Source organism: Ursus arctos, unplaced genomic scaffold, assembly GCF_023065955.2.
Source record: "Ursus arctos isolate Adak ecotype North America unplaced genomic scaffold, UrsArc2.0 scaffold_13, whole genome shotgun sequence".
NCBI classification, from domain to species: domain Eukaryota; kingdom Metazoa; phylum Chordata; class Mammalia; order Carnivora; family Ursidae; genus Ursus; species Ursus arctos.
The window spans coordinates 48,594,820-48,615,155 of NW_026622797.1; the positions used below are offsets into that span (position 1 = coordinate 48,594,820).

The following is a 20,336-nucleotide window of genomic DNA, read 5'->3' on the forward strand; positions in this document are numbered from 1 at the left end:
CAGTGTAGTTTCCAAGCCCCACCTGGGGGGAAGGGGGGATATGAAGTGGCTTAAAATAGAAACAAAAGGAAAAAGAGATCAGAAGCTAGATCATCAGATAACTGAAAACTGACTTGGGCTAAGTTCTTTTTACCCCCCTTCCTTTCTTGAGTAATGACAACTCTACTTTGGAAAATGTTTAATACCAAGAAAACAAATAGCAGCATTTAGGTTATAAAAAGGAACCAAATTTCATTAAATTATATGTAGCTTGGTATCAGTATTAACACCCTAGAAAAAACAAAAGGAATTTGGTATTTAAAATCAAAAAACCAGGGGCGCCTGGGTGGCACAGCGGTTAAGTGTCTGCCTTCGGCTCAGGGCGTGATCCTGGCGATCTGGGATCGAGCCCCACATCAGGCTCTTCTGCTATGAGCCTGCTTCTTCCTCTCCCACTCCCCCTGCTTGTGTTCCCTCTCTCGCTGGCTGTCTCTATCTCTGTCGAATAAATAAATAAAATCTTAAAAAAAAATAAAAAAATAAAATAAAATAAAATCAAAAAACCTGTTTTCTTCATCTACCAAAATCCAAAGGGTTAAGTAAAACTTAGTTAAGTAAAAATTGAGGCAGTTTACCACCTCTATTGAAACGAATATACATTCTCCAATTTATGTATGTTGTGTCCTAAAGTTCAAAGACAAATGGAAATTAAAATGCACTTCCCACAAAACCGGTGACATAAATGGTGGATCAAAGGTTCTAGATGGCCCAACAACTTCAACAAAGTTTTCTCTCCCCGCCCCCCCCAAAAAAGGCTTCTAAGTAGATCTCAGTAATACTGTATAATACTTTTCTTACTGAAGAGGATGCATTCAAATACTTACTAGACATTCTATAATCTCAAGATAAAAATTACATCGGAAACAAAAGGATGCATTACCAAACCTCAAAGAGGATTGATTAAAACAAACACCCTGGGGTGCCTGGGTGGTTCAGTAAGTTAAACGTCTGCCTTTGGCTCAAGTTATGATCCCAGGGTCCTGGGATCTAACCCCACGTCAGGCTCCCTGCTCAGTGGGGAGCCTGCTTCTTCCTCTATTCCCTCTCCCTACTTGTTCTATCTCTAAAATAAATAAAATCTTAAAATAAATAAATAAATAAATAAATAAATAAATAAATAAATACACACCCTAAGGGGCACCTGAGCATGTGACTCTTGAGCCCTGGAGTGGACGTTTGAGCCCCACATTAGATGTAGAGATAACCTAAAAATAAATTTTAAAACAAACACACACCCTAAGACAATGTCCCACATACCAAAAATGTGGCCATCTCTATCAGTTGAATTGCCGGGAGAGGTCCTCCTGGTAGAGAGGTCAAGGTATGCAGGGTCCTTCCTGTAGGTGGCTAGGAAGACTCATTGCTTTGCAGAATCATGATTTCCGTGAGTGTTAGCTAGAAGTAGGGGATCAAGCATTGGGTAAGAACTCTGCATTCATTGTTTCTGATGCCCCTTTCATGGCTCCTCTTCTCCCCAACTATCGTCCATTTACTTTTGGATGGCTTATTGATGAACTATTTTAGCCTTTCTCCGCATCTAGACATAAAATGCCTGCTTCAGATCTAAAACTCTGTGGTCTTTGGGTAAATGTATAATCAAGGAACAAGAGCTAATGAATGATACCTGCTCCCTTTTCATGGGGAGAGGTATTAACCATCTGGAAAGGGATGGGGAGAGACAAGGCTAAGGAATGGGTTTATCAGAGGAGGGGAAAGATATGGAAGATAAAATTGAGGCTCTAGCTTTTGCTTAGCGTCAGCAAACTCACATAAATGTACGCACACACAGGCGTAACGGAGCTCCCTGACATGGAATTGAAAATAAAAGCATTTCCACCTCATATAACAAATTAGTTTATGTATGTTTGTGTTTTGCAACATGGTTGGTTTGCATTTGTATAAAGGAGCTTCTTTACCAGGAACCTAAATTTGAACATTTAGGGAAAACAAGTATGCAACACTAGGAGGAGGAAGTAGAGTTTCTTCCCATTTTCCTAGGCACAAGGTCCATTTTTAAGAAAATTTCAAAGTAAGCTATTTGCCTTTGGCACACTCCTACTTGGTATGAAAACACCCAGGGTCTTCACGTGACCTTTAGCTGCCAGAGCTACTCAGTACCCTAAGTGCCCTTTGTCTCAAACCCTACCCGCCTTTCTCACTTCTAGCTCTACCAAAACTGCTTTCCTCTCACAGAAGGGAGGGGTAGAGCTAAGTGGCAGAATCTCTTAAGATAACCAATAGTATGGTAGGTAATATGTCAATGATCAGGTAGTGGAATGTTTGTTTTTCTACTTATTCATAATTTTAATTTAAGCTTTATGATTTATAAATTAAACTTATAAATTGATTTGTGAAAAATAAAAGTTCTAAAAAGTGTGTATCTGATTTAGAACATACTGTTTCTTTCCATTTATATGTCTCTCTTTCTTAATAATGCTCTGCTGTTTGAAGATAATTCAATTTATTCTTGGACTTGTGTTTTTTTATTATAATGAAAACCTTTCTTTCTGAGACATATGGTAAAACTTTATATGCATGTACCAGACCTTACTATTAGTAGTAGATTGCACAAAGGCATTTGAACTCATGGCTAATGAAGAGATGATGTGCTACCAACCTCCCTGCCGCTTGTTCATGCGTGACTGAATCAAACATTACTAACCACAGCCTTCTTTTTAACAAAGTTATTCTCTAGTGTTGTAATCAATGGAATGAAACAAACTGAGCAAATATCTAATCTAATTCCCTCATTCTCCCACCCCTGCTCAAGGTAGGCTCCTTTCAAGGTCTGAAGTCTTCCTAACAAGGGATATAATTGGCAATTGGCATGTTGAGAGTTATTCCTTTTAGCGGAATTATGGTTGTTAGTTATTTGCTAACTGGCTTTTTCTTACAGGAGAAGTCCTCGGAGTAAATTCGGTTTAAAACATCTGAACAAAGGAGGCTGGTACTGTAGCCCAACACCTCAACAGCCTTGATTCTTTCCCTCCTGCATAATACCGCCAGCTCCTGTGCAAAAGGCAGGCGACTCTTGATTGATCCATTTCCTCCATGCCTGATAATGGAGTCAGAAGGAAGCATGCTTCTGTATCACTAGTTTATTTCTTCTTAAGTCAAGGTAGAAGCGAGAGGATACAGTTCCTACAGGTTTGAATGCTTGATCATACTTAGGTGGGAACTGATGCAGTGAAAGAAAAAAAGTGCTTTAGCCAGCGTGCAGTGAATACATAGCTCAGATCCAGACACATTCAGGCTTTAAATCTTCACCATGGTTGGCGTATTTGTTTCCTACTGCCTGGGACAGTGTAGTACAAACCGTAAGGTCTTCTCTTGATCCTGTGAAGCCGCTTTCTCTAGGACGGCGCTGACTGAATTTGTGTGATTTCTCCCAATCTGGGGGAGAGGGGCTGCTTTCTGCACACGCTCCCTAGCCACTTCCAGAGGCTCACTCATGTTGCCCACCTGTGCGCGCTGGTGGCAGGCCACAGGGTGGGATGATGTATGGGTGAGGGACTGAGTATTGTGTGTGCCGTGGACCATTTGTGGGGGTCATCTCCAGTGACTCACGGGCAGATTCCTAATGGAGACTGTGCCATGGTTTGTATGATCCATGTTGGCTTACTGCCCTCCAAGAGCCGTGGGTGCTGTTCTCCTAGGTGCACCCCACTCCCCAGCTGAGCAGTACATCTCAAGATTCTGGGTGGGGCTAGAGAGAGGGTTCTCTTTGGCAGCATCCTGCAGAGCTGGGGGAGCCATGTGCTCACTCACATGTTCTCCCTTCCCTCCACGGGGAAATCACAGGCTGGGAGGTTTCTCTTGGTGGGGAGCTGTGTCACATGGGCAGGGCTGATGAGGTTAAAGCGAAATTATTCTTCATGCCCTCCTCAATCTGTCCAAGATCAGATTTGTTTTGCTCCACAGTGTGCTGTGTCTTCTCTGCTGGACTTCTTCACAGGCACTTTCTTTAGTTTTGTGTATGACTGTGAAGATCAGTGGGGTTTTTTTGGGGGGGGGGTGGAGATGGTAGAAAATTAGTGGACACACTCTTAAGAGAAATGTTTTAAGACACAAAGTTAAAAATCTCAAATGAATCTCTAACTGGCAAAACTTCAGGCAAAATAACAGAAGAGTAAAAAACAAAAGTCAGGTTATAGATATGTGTTGGGAGATGGGGTTATCTTTCCAGGTAACTCATACTAAGTGTGTATACAGTTCCTTTGGGCCATTTCTACTTTCCATGGCTTTCTCCCTTTATCGAAAGCTTAACCCAGAAATTCTTTAAAATACCAATGGTTGTTCCGGAGATCCTCTTCACCTACCAACCTAATGAGACTGGGGGGGGGTGGGGCAGAGGGACTACCATAACAAGGAAAATGGCCCACCAGGATAGATCTCAAAAAGGCTTACTTTCAAATTAATACTAGTAGATTAGTGTACATAATATATGTAATATATAGTTTAGGTAAATTACCATGCTATAAAAATATTTAATAAAATCTTGTAAGAAACTTAGAAATGACTGATGATTGAGAATTCTCTTAAGTAAACAGACTACAATAACATTATAGTCACTGGCTAAGTTCTATCAGTTTTTTTTAATTCTCTTTGATTTTTTCTCCTGGTCTTCTGTTATCCTTTCTGCAGGTCGCTTCTTCAACCCCTTCATTTTCCTGGTTTGTAGTTTGCTTAGGTCTTGCTTCTGCATATGAATCCTTCCATAAGTTGTTCCAAAAGTATCATGGGAGACATTTTTCTTCTTCTTTGGCTATGAAACAAGAATGTATATATAAATATATAATTATATATATTTATTATAATGGTATCTACTGTATAAACTGGTAAAAATCTAGTTTACAACAACTATCTTACTAACAATTTCCATTAATGAGCTCCTATTCAATAATATAGTGTATAACCCTTTCTTCTCAAACTTAAGTATTTCACTTGAGAATCTTGTTAAAATGCGTATTATAGGGGCGCCTGGGTGGCACAGCGGTTAAGTGTCTGCCTTCGGCTCAAGGCGTGATCCTGGCGTTCTGGGATCGAGCCCCACGTCAGGCTCCTTCGCTAGGAGCCTGCTTCTTCCTTTCCCACTCCCCCTGCTTGTGTTCCCTCTCTCACTGTCTGTCTCTCTCTCTCTGTCAAATAAGTAAATAAATAAATCTTAAAAAAAATGCATATTATAATTCAACAGGTCTAGGGTAGGACCTGAGATTCAGCATTTCTAACAATTCCCAGGTAAGCTGTCAGACTACACTTTGCAAAGCAACACTACAGACTATGCTAACCACTGTCATGCGCTGACAGAATTCCTGTGTTTAGCTTAAAGAATTGTGACTATCGTTTTGATCTTTATTGGCGTTCCAGAAATGCCATTTCTACTTCTTTTTTAAAACCATTCGAAAGTCAAAATACATTTTATACAAGTATGGGTTACATACACATCCTGTACTCTAAATCCCCAATCTCCACAATGCCCCAAACAATTCTTTCTTGCTAAAAACTGGCAGTCTTGGCTACCAGAAAGCTCTTAGCCATAGCTGATGCATGGTTTCTATAACTTTTATTATCCTTTATTTGCATCTTCCTCCTTTTCTTTGTCCTGAAAGTCTAATTTTATCTATATTATTGATCTCTTTCTGTATGTTCTTTAGTGTCCTATGCTGCAAACCTTTTTTGGAAAGAAGAGTGGAATATACAAATAAACATGGCATCAATTTGCAAGTTACAAACCTTGAGGGCTTTTGGCATTTTCATAGATAATTTATAAAGATCATCTGATGCCAGATGTGTCCTCCTCAGAACCAGATCCAATGAGGGCCCCATCTCTTCCAATTCAATCCTTGGTGTTCTGCAACCAGATTTCTTCAACAGTAACCTTTATGAAATAGAAAAAAAAGAAATGTTGCTTTGACTCTGATGGAAGTCCTATCCCCTCAAATATTTTTGTTCAAGAGAATTACAGTTCCATAAAATGACACTGTCATTTGGAGGTTAAGCTTCCTAAATACTTCCTGCATTGAGGCCAAGTATATTCTTGGTTTGCTACTTTTTAAAAATAGAACACAAAAGAATACAATATTGTTGGGCGCCTGGGTGGCTCAGTCAGGTAAGCGTCTGTCTTCAGCTCAGATCATGATCTTAGGGTCCTGGGATTGAAAGCCACATCTGGCTCCCAGCTCAGTGGGGAGTCTGCTTCTCCCTCCCCCTCTGACCCACCCCCTACTCGTGCTCTCTCTCAACTAAATAAAATCTTTAAAAAAAAAAAAAAGAATACAATATTGTTGAGAAACAGCAAGTGAGACAGACAATTCTTCTAAGAAATGAAATCCCTTTTTTTTTTTTAAGAAAAAATTATTTATTTATTTATTTATTTATTTATTTGAGAGAGAGGAAGAGTATAAGCTGGGGGGTGGGGAAGCAGGGTCCCTGCTGAGCAGGGAGCCTGATTACACAGGGCTTGATCCCAGGATCTTGAGATCATAACCTGAGCCCAAGGCAGATGCTTAACTGACGAGCCACCCGGGTGCCCCAGAAATGGAATCCTTTGATTTGATTTCTTCATCTTACTTATAGATTTACATAATAATAAAAACAATTTCAATTGGGCCTTTGAAACATTACGTTTACATAATTAACAAATTCTTATTTCTCTAAGACCCATTCAGAATCCGCTTTGAGCATAGTACAGACATTTCCAGTTCTCTATAGACTGGAATGAACTTTAAAATCCTAATATAACAAAACCACAACTTTCTAGACTCCATATGTCCAAATAGCTCTGGATCTGGAAACAGATGGGGGACACAGGAAGGAGGAGAGGAGACTAACAAACTCTTTTTGTGAGTGATACCACAAGAACAGCTCAAAGACCTGAAGATTATTTGAGCTGACTCAATTTGTTATAGTGGCCAGATCTCTACATGGAATAAAAGAATTAAATTTTTAAAAATGTTTATAAAAGATCAAACATTTCAAAAGAAAAAAAACGATCAAACTTTTTACACCGAAGGTGGAATATGAGAGAGGCAACAAATGACATGAGAAAAGAGACAGAACTAAGAGTAAAAGCACAATAAGGAATACCCAAGAACAACAAATTCCAGGAAGCAGAAGTGAGTGTGCAGAAGCTCATTTACAGCCTTTGGGCCCCAAATGCATCACATGCAGACAGTCTACCCATGTCCTGGCTGTAAAAAGAGTCTTAATGATAGATATGCTGTATCAGGCACAGTCATTTACATCAACCCGAACAAGGCAAAAACAAAACAAAACACCAACGTAGGATATGTAAAAAGCAGAAATGTTAAACAATAAAAAAGCTCTAAGAACAGTAAAAGATAGCATGAATATCAGTGTGGGACTTGAAGGGAGCAAGCAGAGGGGGAAAAAGACAAAACAAGAGTGCTTAGACCACTCTCTTCATAGTCGTTCCAGAAGAAGAGAGTTGACAGTACTCCTGTCTCAGGCCCACGGTGGGGGAAAATATTTTTAGAAGCTAAAGCTGGTGATATCAGGGCATCTTCCCTAAAAGCTGATTCAAAGCATGTGGCAGCAGTGACCGTTTGACTCTGTTGTAACTCATGTATTTCTGCTTTTGCATCCACGTTTTCAATACCTCCAAATAAGTATATTTATAAAACTGAACTCATAACAAGATTAGTAAATTGAGTGACATCTTATGTTCAGCAGACTACTTAAGAAATGAGGGAAACTGTATATATAAAAAGGGCAAACTGAAAGTGTTTCTACCACTTAAAATGCTAATTTTCACCTAAATGAAAAGTTGTAGACCAAGAACAGCTCATGGCATGCCTGATGGATTCACACCACCCAAGTACCTTTTTATCTATGCACATATCCTCCTACCAGAGTAATTTTTTTTAAAGTGGTTTTTTTTTTTTTTTTTTTTTGACAAAGATAGCCAGCAAGAGAGGGAACACAAGCCGGGGAAGTGGGAGAGGAAGAAGCAGGCTCCCAGTGGAGGAGCCCAATGTGGGACTCGATCCCGGAACGCCGGGATCACGCCCTGAGCTGAAGGCAGACGCCTAACAACTGCGCTACCCAGGCGTCCTCAAAGTAATTTTTTGAGTGGTGTATATAATTAATATTATTTCCAAATAGCTATATATATATATATAGATAGATAGATATCTATCTATATATATATAGATAGATAGATATCTATATATATATCTACACATGCTGTTATTTACCAAAGAATTAAGTTACAGTGCCATACTGTCTGTGTAGATGATCTTTCTAAGTAATTACTCAAAAAATGTGTAGATGATCTTTCTAAGTAATTACTCAAAAGTAATTTTTTGAGTGGTGTATATAATTAATATTATTTCCAAATAGCTATATATATATATCTATATATCTATATATATATCCAAATAGCTATATATATATATATATATATATATATATATATATATACACACACGCTGTTATTTACCAAAGAATTAAGTTACAGTGCCATACTGTCTATGTAGATGATCTTTCTAAGATTTCATTTATTTATTTGGGAGAGAGAGCACAAGCAGGGGGAGTGGCAGGCAGAGGAAGAGGGAGAAGCGGACTCCCCATTGAGCAGGGAGCTAGAGGCGGAATTTGATCCCAGGATCCCAAGATCATGACCTGAGCCCAAGGCAGACGCTTAACCAACTGAGCCACCCAGATGCCCCTGTGTAAATGACCTTATCTGAATTACTTCAATGGGCATGTTTATTGGAAGATCAAACTGATAGAAACAGAAGAAAACTTTCTCCAATTTTCATATTTCTATGTATGGGTTTCTGGTGATAGACCTATAATTCTTTTTCTTTATTAAACTTTTAACAGTGAGGGGTGCCTGGGTGGCTCAGTCATTAAGCGTCTGCCTTCGGCTCAGGGCATGATCCCGAAATCCTGGGATCGAGCCCCGCATCGGGCTCCCTGCTCCGCTGGGAGCCTGCTTCTTCCTCTCCCACTCCCCCTGCTTGTGTTCCCTCTCTCACTGGCTGTCTCTCTGTCAGATAAATAAATAAAATCTTTAAAAAAAAAAAAACTTTTAACAGTGAAATCTAGAATCTAAAATTATTATTTTACAATCTAAAATTATTGTTAATGTTTTTAAAAAACCTATTTACTTTTTCTCAGAGGGAATGTATTAATAAAGAACTTACAAATGATTTTTGATATCACACTAAGCAAAAAGAAGAGACTGACATTGACTCATTAAAAACAAAATTAAAACCCTTTCCTTCATTCCCATCCCATCATACACACTCACTTTTTTTTAAAGATAGACATTTCATTTCCAGGCCATCATGTCTCCAGCCAAATACCTACGCCCAGAACTGTTACATCATATGCCTATTAATCTCCATCTCAGATCCTAACCTCAAGCTTTGTTTTGTCTCCCTGTAAGCTCTAAATCAAAAGTGACATTCAATTCTGCAAGGTTCTATGGTACAAAATACAGGGACACAAAGACAACCCAACTCCTTCCTTTTCAGATGGGCTCAGGCTATTAGATATGTCGATGGGTAATTTCCATATATTTTAAAACATTATTTGTAGGGCGCCTGGGTGGCTCAGTCCGTTAAGCGTCTGTCTTCAGCTCACGTCACGGTCCCAGGTTCCGGGTCCTGGATCCCGGGATCGAGCCCCGCATCGGGCTCCCTGCTCGCTGGAAGTTCTTGTGCTCTCTCTCTAATAAATAAATAAAATCTTTAAAATAAATAAATAAATAAAATAAAATATTATTTGCCTATTTCTTGAGAAAGACTGCCATTACCACTCTTATTCAAGTTGTAATTTCCCTATTTTTCTCCCTTCCATATCCCTTTCTTCTGCTGTTCTGTTTTCATTACTTAAACTCCTTGCCTACAATGCTGTTTGCTTTTTAAGGTATGCTAATACTTCCTTGTTTTGCTTGTTTCTCCCCATAAAACCTAACCAATGCCATGGTAAAGGCAAATGTGGCAGTTACTAAAAATTTCCTGTTTTATATTCATGGCTTTGACTTTGTAGTGAATAAAATTCTCCAAGGAATATAAACGGTCACTCACATATGAGGAATTAATTATTATACAATACATGGGAAGAGGTCAGTAACAATGATTTATTCCCCCCAAAAGGTCAGATCAAAGGTTATATTAATATAATTTCATGTTTATACTTTCTTTCATCCAAGAAACTCAAAGCCATTTTCTAAGATTAACCTTGTAAACTCCACAAAAAATGTGTATCAATGTTAACTATTACCTTTTACCAATTACTTAAGGGCTGGTTCCAAGTAAAAGAAAGAGGGCAGGACATCAAAGCATAGCCTGCAAGAGTGCCTAAGGAGCCACACTAAGTCAGACACACGTCTCCAGCATATTTCCACCTCTATCCACAATTCTCTCCCTTTTTTTTTTTTTAAGATTTTATTTAGTTATTTGACAGAGAGAGAGACAGCCAGTGAGAGAGGGAACACAAGCAGGGGGAGTGGGAGAGGAAGAAGCAGGCTCCCAACAGAGCAGGGAGGAGCCTGATGTGAGGCTCGATCCCAGGACCCTGGGATCACGCCCTAAGCTGAAGGCAGATGCTTAACAACTGAGCCTCCCAGGCGCCCCAACCCTCTCCCTCTTATAAAGGAATTACTATTGATCTTAGAGGGACCGCAGAATTACATAAATGTTATCACTACCTTTTGCAAAGGAAATATGGAGGCCTTAAGAAGTGACCTGACTAGGTCATGTGGCTAAGCCTGGCCCAGAGAGCCCGCTCACTGGGCTCAGAGGTGATGCTCATTCCTTGGACCACTTCTTCCTTCCTCTCCCACGGGCAGCACAGCCTCTGCAGACTAACCTAATCTACACTGAATGATTTTTTCCCCCCACTAGCAGCTTACTCTCAATCACACAGTCCATTTCCTATTATAAATCAATAGCTAGCAGGTATTACAGGGCCTGTATAAAAAACCTGGGATTAAATTTACACTAGTGTCTCTGATCTCAAAAGTCTAAACTTTTTTTTTTCATTATGGGACATGCCATGCTAACCTAATGTGATTCCAGCAATTCTTCTTAAAGTAAGTAGATGGGTGGATATGTGTAATTACACTGCTAGTATATCCATGTTCTGAAATCTGATTTGCTAATTTTCTGTCCATTTTATTTTCTCTGCATTTCTTTCTTTACAAATTTATCTTTCTTTTCACTAAATGTAAGTTCTGATACAAGTGAATATTTTCTTTGAAACTGTTTACAATGAGAGTTTCAGATCACTGTTATTATTAGTTTCTCATTCTCAAAGATTTTGATCTTTATATTTTTAGCTCCTTCGTATCCCCAGGTGGGCTGAGCACAAGTTTTCAAGAAGATTTTTTTTACGTTAGTGATTTTCACCTTTCTTATTCTATAAATTGGAGTCATCTACTTCATAATATAGTCTTCAAAGCACCAAAGTTAAGTTTGGAAACTCAAACAGACTTAAGGCTTTCAATCTCTACAAGCTCAAAATGATTATAAAATCCCTCTTGCTTTAAAAAATAAATAAATACATAAAAATAAAAATGATTATAAAATCTCTAACTACATCTTGCAACCATGTGGATATTTTATTGCATTTTGCCTACTATTATTATTACTATCTAAACAAAAGGAAAATAGAAGAGATGATACCAATCATGGTGAAAAGAACAAAGCATTTCTGACTCAATACAGTTGAGACAAAGACAGGAATTACTGACAAGAGGTGAATATTTAGTTTCATTTGTACATTCACTAACATAAGTTGGTCAACCAGGTATTCCATCATGAAGAAAAAAAAAATTAGGGGCCTGGCTGACTTAGTCGGTAGAGCCTGTGACTCTTGATTTCAGGATCATAGGTTCGAGCCACACATTGTTGGTAGAGTTTACTTAAAAAAAAAAAAAAAAGTAAGGGCACCTGGGTGACTCAGTTGGTTAAGCGTCTGACTCTTGATTTCAACTTGGGTCATGATCTCGGGGTCATGAGATTGGGCCCTATGTTGGGCCCCACGCTGACCATGGAGCCTGCTTGAGATTTTCTCTCTCCCCCCTCCCTCTGCCTCTTCCCCCGTTCACTGTCAACACTGAACGGCCAGTGCCTCTCAAGCTGCACTGCCATAAGTCAAAACTGCACATCAGTCTGAATTCAATGTACAAAGGAAGGCAGTTTGTGGGAGCTGATATATTCTCCAGGAAAGTGTGGGCTTGATCAGCCAGCGCCAACGCTTTATCTTAAAGAATACACACACACACACACACACACACACACACACACAATTACCTCAAAAGGCACAAGTGTAGCATGTCATTAAGCTTTTTAATGAAAACAAAATCAGTGTTAGGATTTATATTTATATTGTGGTAGGAGTAGGGCTAGAGGGTCTTGGCTGGAGAAAGAGGGTAAAATGAATCTAGCCACTGAATCTTCTCATTCCTTTTAGACTCCAGTTTTTAGGTTCAGTTTTGAGATTTGCTTTGGCTGACCTAAGACTTGTGGCTTGGTGCTCTAAATCCAGTCAAGAAAAAGAAGGAAGGGGGGGGTGCCTGGGTGGCTCAGTCGGTTAAGCGTCTGCCTTTAGCCCAGGTCATGATTCCAGGGTCCTGGGATTGAGCCCCACATTGGGCTCCTTGCTCAGCAGGAGCCTACTTCTCCCTTTCCCTCTGCTTGCTGCTCCCCTTGCTTGTTCTGTCAAATAAGTAAATAAAATCTTATAAAAAAAAAAAAAAAAGGGAGGGGCACCTGGGTGGCTCAGTTAGTTAAGTGTCCAACTCCTGGTTTCGGCTCAGGTCATGATCTCATGGGTCATGAGATCGAGCCCCAAGTCAGGCTCCATGAGGCGTCTGCTTGGGACTTTCCTTTTCCCTTTGCTCTTCTCTCTCTCTCTCAAATAAATAAAAATAAAGATCTTAAAGAAAAAAAAGGAAAAAAAAGAAGGCGGTATCCCATAAAGTACAGTCAAGACTGAATTAGTGTTCTAAGCTCAGAAGAGTGCAGCATCAGGTGCCCTGAGGCCCTGGAAGAGCAGGGTTCCAGAGGCAGAAGTGAGCAGGGGAATGACAGATTTGAGGAACAACATAGACCTGCTGCATGCTGCTACTAGTTTGCAAACTCTCCAAACAAACTTTTGACCAAACACCAATTCTACGTTTGAGCTCTACAAAGGTCACACTAAAATGCTAACCCTGGATTCAAAAATATGGTAAGAAATGTACTTACTTATAGCTTCGAAAGTAAATCTTCCCATTCAGTGCGGTGAAGTGCAGAACATACTCCAAACCAGCCAGGCGGATATTTGGTACTGTGGGGCCTCTGAAGAAATCTGAAAACAAATTTGAGATTGTTAAAAAGAAAAAAAAAAAAAGACTAACATGCTTTTAAATTCAGTTACAGAAAGCCAGATTGTAAAATGCTCTATATTGTATCAATATATACTTAAAAAGGTAAAAAGGTGGCACAAAAACTGATCCCTGAAGAATGTCTGAGAGTCCCACCCCTCTACCATGTAAGCTCATGACTTTATTTCTGTGTTCAGTTCACTGAGCCATGTAATTTTTCAGTTTTGAAATTCTCACTCAAGGGGCACCTGGGTGGCTCAGTCGATTGAGCGTCTGCCTTCGGCTCAGGTCATGATCCCAGGGTCCTAGGACTAAGCCCTGCGTTGGGCTCCTCACTCAACGGGGAGCCTGCTTCTCCCTCTCCCTCTGCCTGCCGCTCCTCCTGCTTGTGCTCTCTCTGACGAATAAATAATTAATATCTTAAAGATTTTATTTATTTATTTGACAGAGAGACAGACAGACAGTGAGAGAGGGAACACAAGCAGGGGGAGTGGGAGAGGAAGAAGCAGGCTCCCAGTGGAGGAGCCTGATGTGGGGCTCGATCCCAGATCGCCGGGATCACGCCCTGAGCCAAAGGCAGACGCTCAAAGACTGAGCCATCCAGGCACCCCTAAAAATTCTTTTTAAATTAAAAAAAAAAAAAAGTTCTCACTCTAAGCCAATGCTTAACATATGAGTACATCATATTTATCATGCATATTAACTTTTTTAAGAATGTAAATCACAGGGCCCCTGGGTGGCGCAGTCATTAAGCGTCTGCCTTCAGCTCAGGGCGTGATCCCGGTGTGGGATCGAGCCCCACATCAGGCTCCTCCGCTGGTAGCCTGCTTCTTCCTCTCCCATTCCCCCTGCCTGTGTTCCCTCTCTCACTGGCTGTCTCTCTCTGTGTCAAATAAATAAATAAAATCTTTAAAAATAAAAATAAATAAAATAAAAATAAAAAATGTAAATCAAAGCATTAAAAAATTTTATGAGAGAGGTAGGTTAAGATGGCAAATCTCTATGGGGCGCCTGGATGGCTCAGTCAGTTAGGCGTCCAACTCTTCATTTCGACTCAGGTCATGATCTCAGGGTCGTGAGATCCAGCCCCACATCAGGCTCTACGCTGGATGTGGAGTCTGCTTAAGATTCTCTCTCTCACGTCCCTCTGCCCCTGCCCCCACATGCTCTCTCCCTCTCATAAATAAAGTGTTTATTTTTTTAAAGATGGCAAATTTCTATAAAAACAGCTGTTCAGGGGTGCCTGGGCGGTTTAGCTGGTTAAGCGTCTGACTTTTAGTTTCAGCTCGGGTCATGATTTCAGGGTTGAAGGATCAAGTCCCGCGTAGGGCTCTGCATTCAACATGAAGTCTGCTTGTCCCTCTCCCTCTGCTCTTCCCCCTGCAGTCTCTCAAATAAATAAATTCTTAAACACACACAAAACAGCTGTTCAAACTTTGACTATTAAATCAAATTAGCCTTTGTTTTATGGCAGAGGCCGACATGGAAGAAATTCTAACAAGAAATCTCAATTATAGGTAATAAATTAAATTGTTAAAGCCAGAAAAGAACCACTGGGATCCGTGAGTAGGCTGTTTTCCCATAGTGTGGTAGTCATACCACTACTGGGACATGAGATGATCTTAAATGATACACAGGCAGATGTAATCTTCTATGTATTATTTATTTTATCAGATACCACTTTCCATTCATGGTAGGGACATAAAGTTTCCTTTAAAAAAGCAAAGGAGTCAGGGTAAAGAAACATCTCCAATGAACAACACTATGAATACCACATGGACTTGGCTAAAGTTATGAAGATAGCACATGAATGAAAGATTTCTGAGAAACAACAATCAAGTGTGGTCCCCTCATTATATAGCTACAAAGACTGATCCCCAAGAAGGCTAAATGGAAACACACATATTTAGTTAAGATACAGTTACACATGAAAGTTTACCCAACTTAATTACTCAGGAAGAGCTGCAAGGCAAGTGATGTCGTAAACAGCAAAGCTCATTCTGTCCCCATCTGCAGCCGCCCAGCCACTTTGTCTCTTCTGACTAGCTCAGAAGAAGGGAATCATCTCCTTGGGCATGGACATATACATCCTTTGTTGTTTTCTCTTTTTCAGAGTTAATTGAAAGAAAATCACTAATTTGCATAAAACAGACACAAGCGTGTATGCACATGTATATGCCACCCTTCCCTACTTCCCCAAATACAAATCCCTCAGGGATATTTTTATAAACAAAGTATGTACTTTTTCAAGGTGTTCTGATCTAAATTTGCAACATAATTAATGAACAGGTTTCCCATGATTTTATCAAAATCAGACTCTCCTTCAGGGGCCAAGTTATTAATAAAGCCCACTCACTGTCTTGGTAGCATTAGTGAAGTCAGTCTTTCTGGGGAACAGACTATGTACATTTCGGTTTCTCCTCAAACAGCTTTTTACACACACACACACACACACACACACACACACACACACCCCTTATTGCTCAAGAGGACAAGTAACCTCCAAAAATAAATAAATAAGGCAAAGACTTGAATAGACACTTCAACAAAAATATATGAATAGCCAACAGGCATAGGAAAAGATGTTCAACATCACTAGTTATCAGAAAATGCAAATTACAACTTCAATAATAGCACTACTTTACTTCGTAGATTTGACTTTAGGAACACATTACTATCGGCATGCAACACTCATTAAAATAACTAAAATTAAAAAGAATGGTCTACCAAGTACTGGCAAGGAAGTGGAGCAACTGCAGCTCTCATATACTATTGGTGGGAATGTAAAACAGCATAACCATAATGGAAAATAGTTTCTTTAAATGTTAAACACACACTAGTCAAATGATCCAACCATTTCACTCCTAGCTAAGGATTTACCCACAGGAAATCAAAGCATATGCCCTTAAAAAATTTGTACACAAATGTTCACAGCAGCTCTAGTAATCAAAAATTTTATCTAATCAAAAGCTGAAATCAACCTAAATGTCCATCAACAGATGAAGAAATAAAGAAATTGTGGAACAGCTATAACTAGAATACTGCTCAGCCATAAAAAGAAATTAACTAATGACACAACAAATCTCAAAACTGAGTGAAAGAAACCTGACCAAAAGAAGCACATACTGTATGATTCTATTTATCTAAAGTTCTACAAAATGCAAATAATCCATAATGACAGAAAGCAAATTAATGTTTGCTTAAAATACAGAAATAGGGTAGACTGCAAAGGGGCACAGGCTAACTTTTGGGTGTAATAGGTTCTGTATCTTGACTGCAGTGGTGTTTTCAGAGGTGTATATATATGTCAAAATCCATCAAATTTTAAAACCTTTAAATATATAGACTTGCCACAGACCTGTACCCCTGAAACAAATAATACGTTAAATGTTAATTTAAAAACATAATAAAAAAATAAAAAAACCTGAAACTAAAAAAAAAAAAAAAAAAAAAAAAGACTTGCTTGCATGTAAATTATACCTCAAAAGTTTTTAAAATATAATTTAAAATGAAAAAAATTAAAGTAATCCCTAAAAATCAACAACAAATGAACCTGTGTAATGAGCATAATCATACAGAAAAGAACTATTAAGTAATTCAAAACACGGTGATCTTGGGGCACCCAGGTGGCTCAGTCAGTTTAGCATCCGACCCTTGATTTCTGTTCAGGTCATGATTTCAGAGTCCTGGGAGCCCCGAGTCGGGCTCTGCACTCAGCGTGGAGTCTGCTTGAGATTCTCTCTCCCTCTCTCCCTCCCCACGCTTGTGCTCTCTAAATAAACAAACAAATAAATAAATCTTAAAAAAAAAAAACCCACAGTGATTTGACCACATATTCTTTTTTTTTTTTTTTTTTTTTTTAAGGGAGAGCGAGCAGGGGAGAGGGAGGGGCAGAGAGAGAATCCAAAGCAGGCTCCACACTCAGCTCAAAGCTCGATCTCACGACCCCGAGACTATTATCTAAGCCAAAATCGAATCAAGAGTCAAATGTTTAACAAACTGAGCCACCCAGGGGCCTCTGACCATAGTCTTAACAAGATATATTTTATAGACAAAAAGAACGGCAAGAAAAACAAAAACAAAACCACAAAACTTTCAACTCAATATTCATATTACCAGTAGTAACAGTGGTATTTTATTCTGAGACTACTGTATGCTTAGTACAGCATAAAATAAATTCATAATTGTGCTGGATCATGGAGAACCTGGATTTTTGTCACGGATGAAAGAAGGTAGATATGTGAAGTCAATGAAGTTAAAATCCTCTTGTCCTAAATTTGAGTTAGAAGTTTCGGTATGAACTCAGGATACATTTTATCTTAAACAAATTTCGAAGTTCTGTTCACTAAAAAAGCCTACTAACAATGACTAACCATGAAAGAATTCCTAGCACCCAGACTGTGATTTCTATTTCTCAATTTAAAAAAGTTCAGATCTCCTTAAAGAAACAACTGATTCCAGGAATGGAGCAATGGAAGTATAAGAGGAGGCTGAAACATCAAAGGGGTAATGAATTAAAATGTGTTGAAACTCAGAACATTGCCAAAAAGACTGACCCTAAAATGGGCAGGAATGATGGCTGAGATAAAGAGAGATATTAATGAGTAAGGATAAAGATTAAAAACCTGGTTAAATACAAGCAAGGGGGTGTATGAGGTAGAAGACAAACTGGTTATGGTCAGAAGGAAAGCCCCAGCTTGGACCTTTTTTCAATGGATCAATTCCAAGTAAAAAAATAAGGTCTCAAGCGTGGCTGTGTCCATGAATAAATATACTGAGAAAAGGTACAGAAAGCTGACCAGGGTGTTGATGGGAAAGACCAGGGGATCCAGAATTAGAGAATAGATCAGATCCTGATCCTGCTGCTTACTAGCTCTTTACTCTGGACAAGTAAGTTAACTGATCTCAGTTTCTTCATCTACAATAAGGGACTATTACCATAATAAACTGAATGTTTGCCCCCCCACCCTCCAATCCCTGCCAAATTCATATGTTAAAGTCCTAACCCCTAATGAAGTTGTATTTGGGCCTCTAACGAAGAAATTAAGAAATCAAGAAATTAAGAAATTAAATGAGGCATGTTGTAAGGCTGGGGTTCTGGTCCCATAGGATAGTGTCCTTATAAGAGACCCTACAAAGCTGACAACCTCCCTCCTCTCTCTCCCTCCCTCCCTTCCTCCCACGCACAGACATGAAGGACAAGCCAGGTGAGCACACAGCAAGAAGGCAGTAAGAGTCCTCATCAGAACTTTTGATCTTGGACTTTTCAGCCACCAGAATTGGACGAAATACATTTCTCTTTTTTAAGCCACCCAGAGTATGGTATTTTTTATAGCAGCCCTAGCAGACTAATACGATTACCTTTGTAAAGCTGCAGATTACCTGACCTAAACTATGGCAGTTATTTTCATCATTATATATTTTTCAAGTGGAATTTAAGAATTAGGAAATGAAAAAGGTTAAAAAAATTAAAATGACCACTGATACGGAGAAAGGCAATAAAAGTAACCCCCTTAGGTAGTTAAATTTTAAGATAGACTTTAAAGGAATATTTAATAAAACTAACCTATTACTTGATTTACTATCATCTTTGTATATAAGAAATAGTAATATTAAGAAGTAACCATAAAAATTAGGATACACGGAATCTAAAAATAGATATTCAGTGATTTTCTATAAAGAAAAGCAAGACCACTATGAATAACTGCAAACTATACAGTATTTAAGAAAGCAAAACAGAAGCAAAATTCAGAATGAACAAAATGGGTACCTGGCATAAAAACACTGAAGTTAATAAGTTAACTTTTCTTTCTGGCCAATTGCCAAAAGAAAAAAAAAAAAAAAGAACTTCCTAAAAGGAAGCAAGCCCTTGATAAAATTCTTTCCCTACTGTTCTACTTTATTTCGTATGAACACAAAACGTACACCAAGGAGTCTGCAGGTGGTCTTACTTCATATTTACATTAAAGACTCACCTTTCCTTGAGGCCCGACAATCTCACTTCATCCTCTACCTTTCTTTTTCCCCAGATTCCTTTTGGGTTTTCACTCCCTCCCCCTCACCACTGCATTATGTGGTTAGTCCTGCCATCTAGTGGAAGCACGAAATAATACAGTTTTCATAAATACCACTTAAAAGCAAATGAAAGCCTTCTGTTTTAATAAATATATATTGCTAATTAATAATTAATGGAAGAACTCGGGGGAAAAAGGCAGAAAAGCTGGGCCAATGGAGTACAAGAATGAGAAATCTTGGCTAAAAATCACCCTTCGTATTTTGGGGTAACACTGAAAGAAGGAAATGTTCATCACTGTCTTTCATGAATTTTTTTAATTCATGAAAAATTCAGGTAAGAACCTATAGCAAAGACTGCAACAAGTCAATTGTTCAGCATGGGCAAGATGGATGGCAGAGGCAGAAAAGCTGAGCCTTTGGTTTTCATTTTGGCTCAGCTACTTAATAGCTCTTAACTTCTCTAAGCTTCCATTTTCCCATCTGTAAAATGGGAGATTGCTAAACTCAAGAGCTTTAATAAGAACTGAACAGGTAACAGTGGTACTCAGTTCTTTAAAAAATAGCCACTTTTTAAAAGTAATCTCTACACCCAACATGACTTGAACTCATGACTCCGAGATCAAGAGTCTGATGCTCTACCAATTGACCCAGCCAGGTGCTCCCCAAACAGCCATTATTAATAAGAGAAATGAAATTTTGAAAATTGCAATCCCAACAATAAATAATCACAACAAGGAAAAATGAAAGCAATGTGTCTGCCCACAAATGTTTTTTAGTTGGTTCAGATTTGATTCTTTTTTTTTTTTTAAACTTTATTTATTTTAGAGTGAGAGAATGAGAACACAAGCAGAGAAAAGGGCAGAGGGAGAGAGAGAATCCTCAAGCAGACTCCCCGCTAAGAACAGAGCCCAACACAGGGCTCAATACCAGGACCCTGAGA

At 39.0% G+C, this 20,336-nt stretch overlaps 1 protein-coding gene across 3 annotated transcripts in view; it reads right to left on the minus strand.

Annotated features, from left to right (window-relative positions):
• Positions 1–1,869: 1,869 nt before the first annotated feature.
• RPF2 (ribosome production factor 2 homolog) overlaps positions 1,870–20,336 on the minus strand; it is a 39,382-nt gene continuing 20,915 nt past the window's right edge. For all 3 annotated transcript variants that reach the window (XM_026511634.4, XM_026511635.4, XM_057311143.1), the window contains exons 8-10: positions 13,263–13,365; positions 5,773–5,917; positions 1,870–4,804 (exon numbers count right to left, since the gene is read on the minus strand). In XM_026511634.4, the coding sequence (XP_026367419.1) occupies positions 4,625–4,804; positions 5,773–5,917; positions 13,263–13,365 (428 nt within the window). In that variant the 3' untranslated portion in view covers positions 1,870–4,624. The remainder of the gene's footprint in view (positions 4,805–5,772; positions 5,918–13,262; positions 13,366–20,336) is intronic.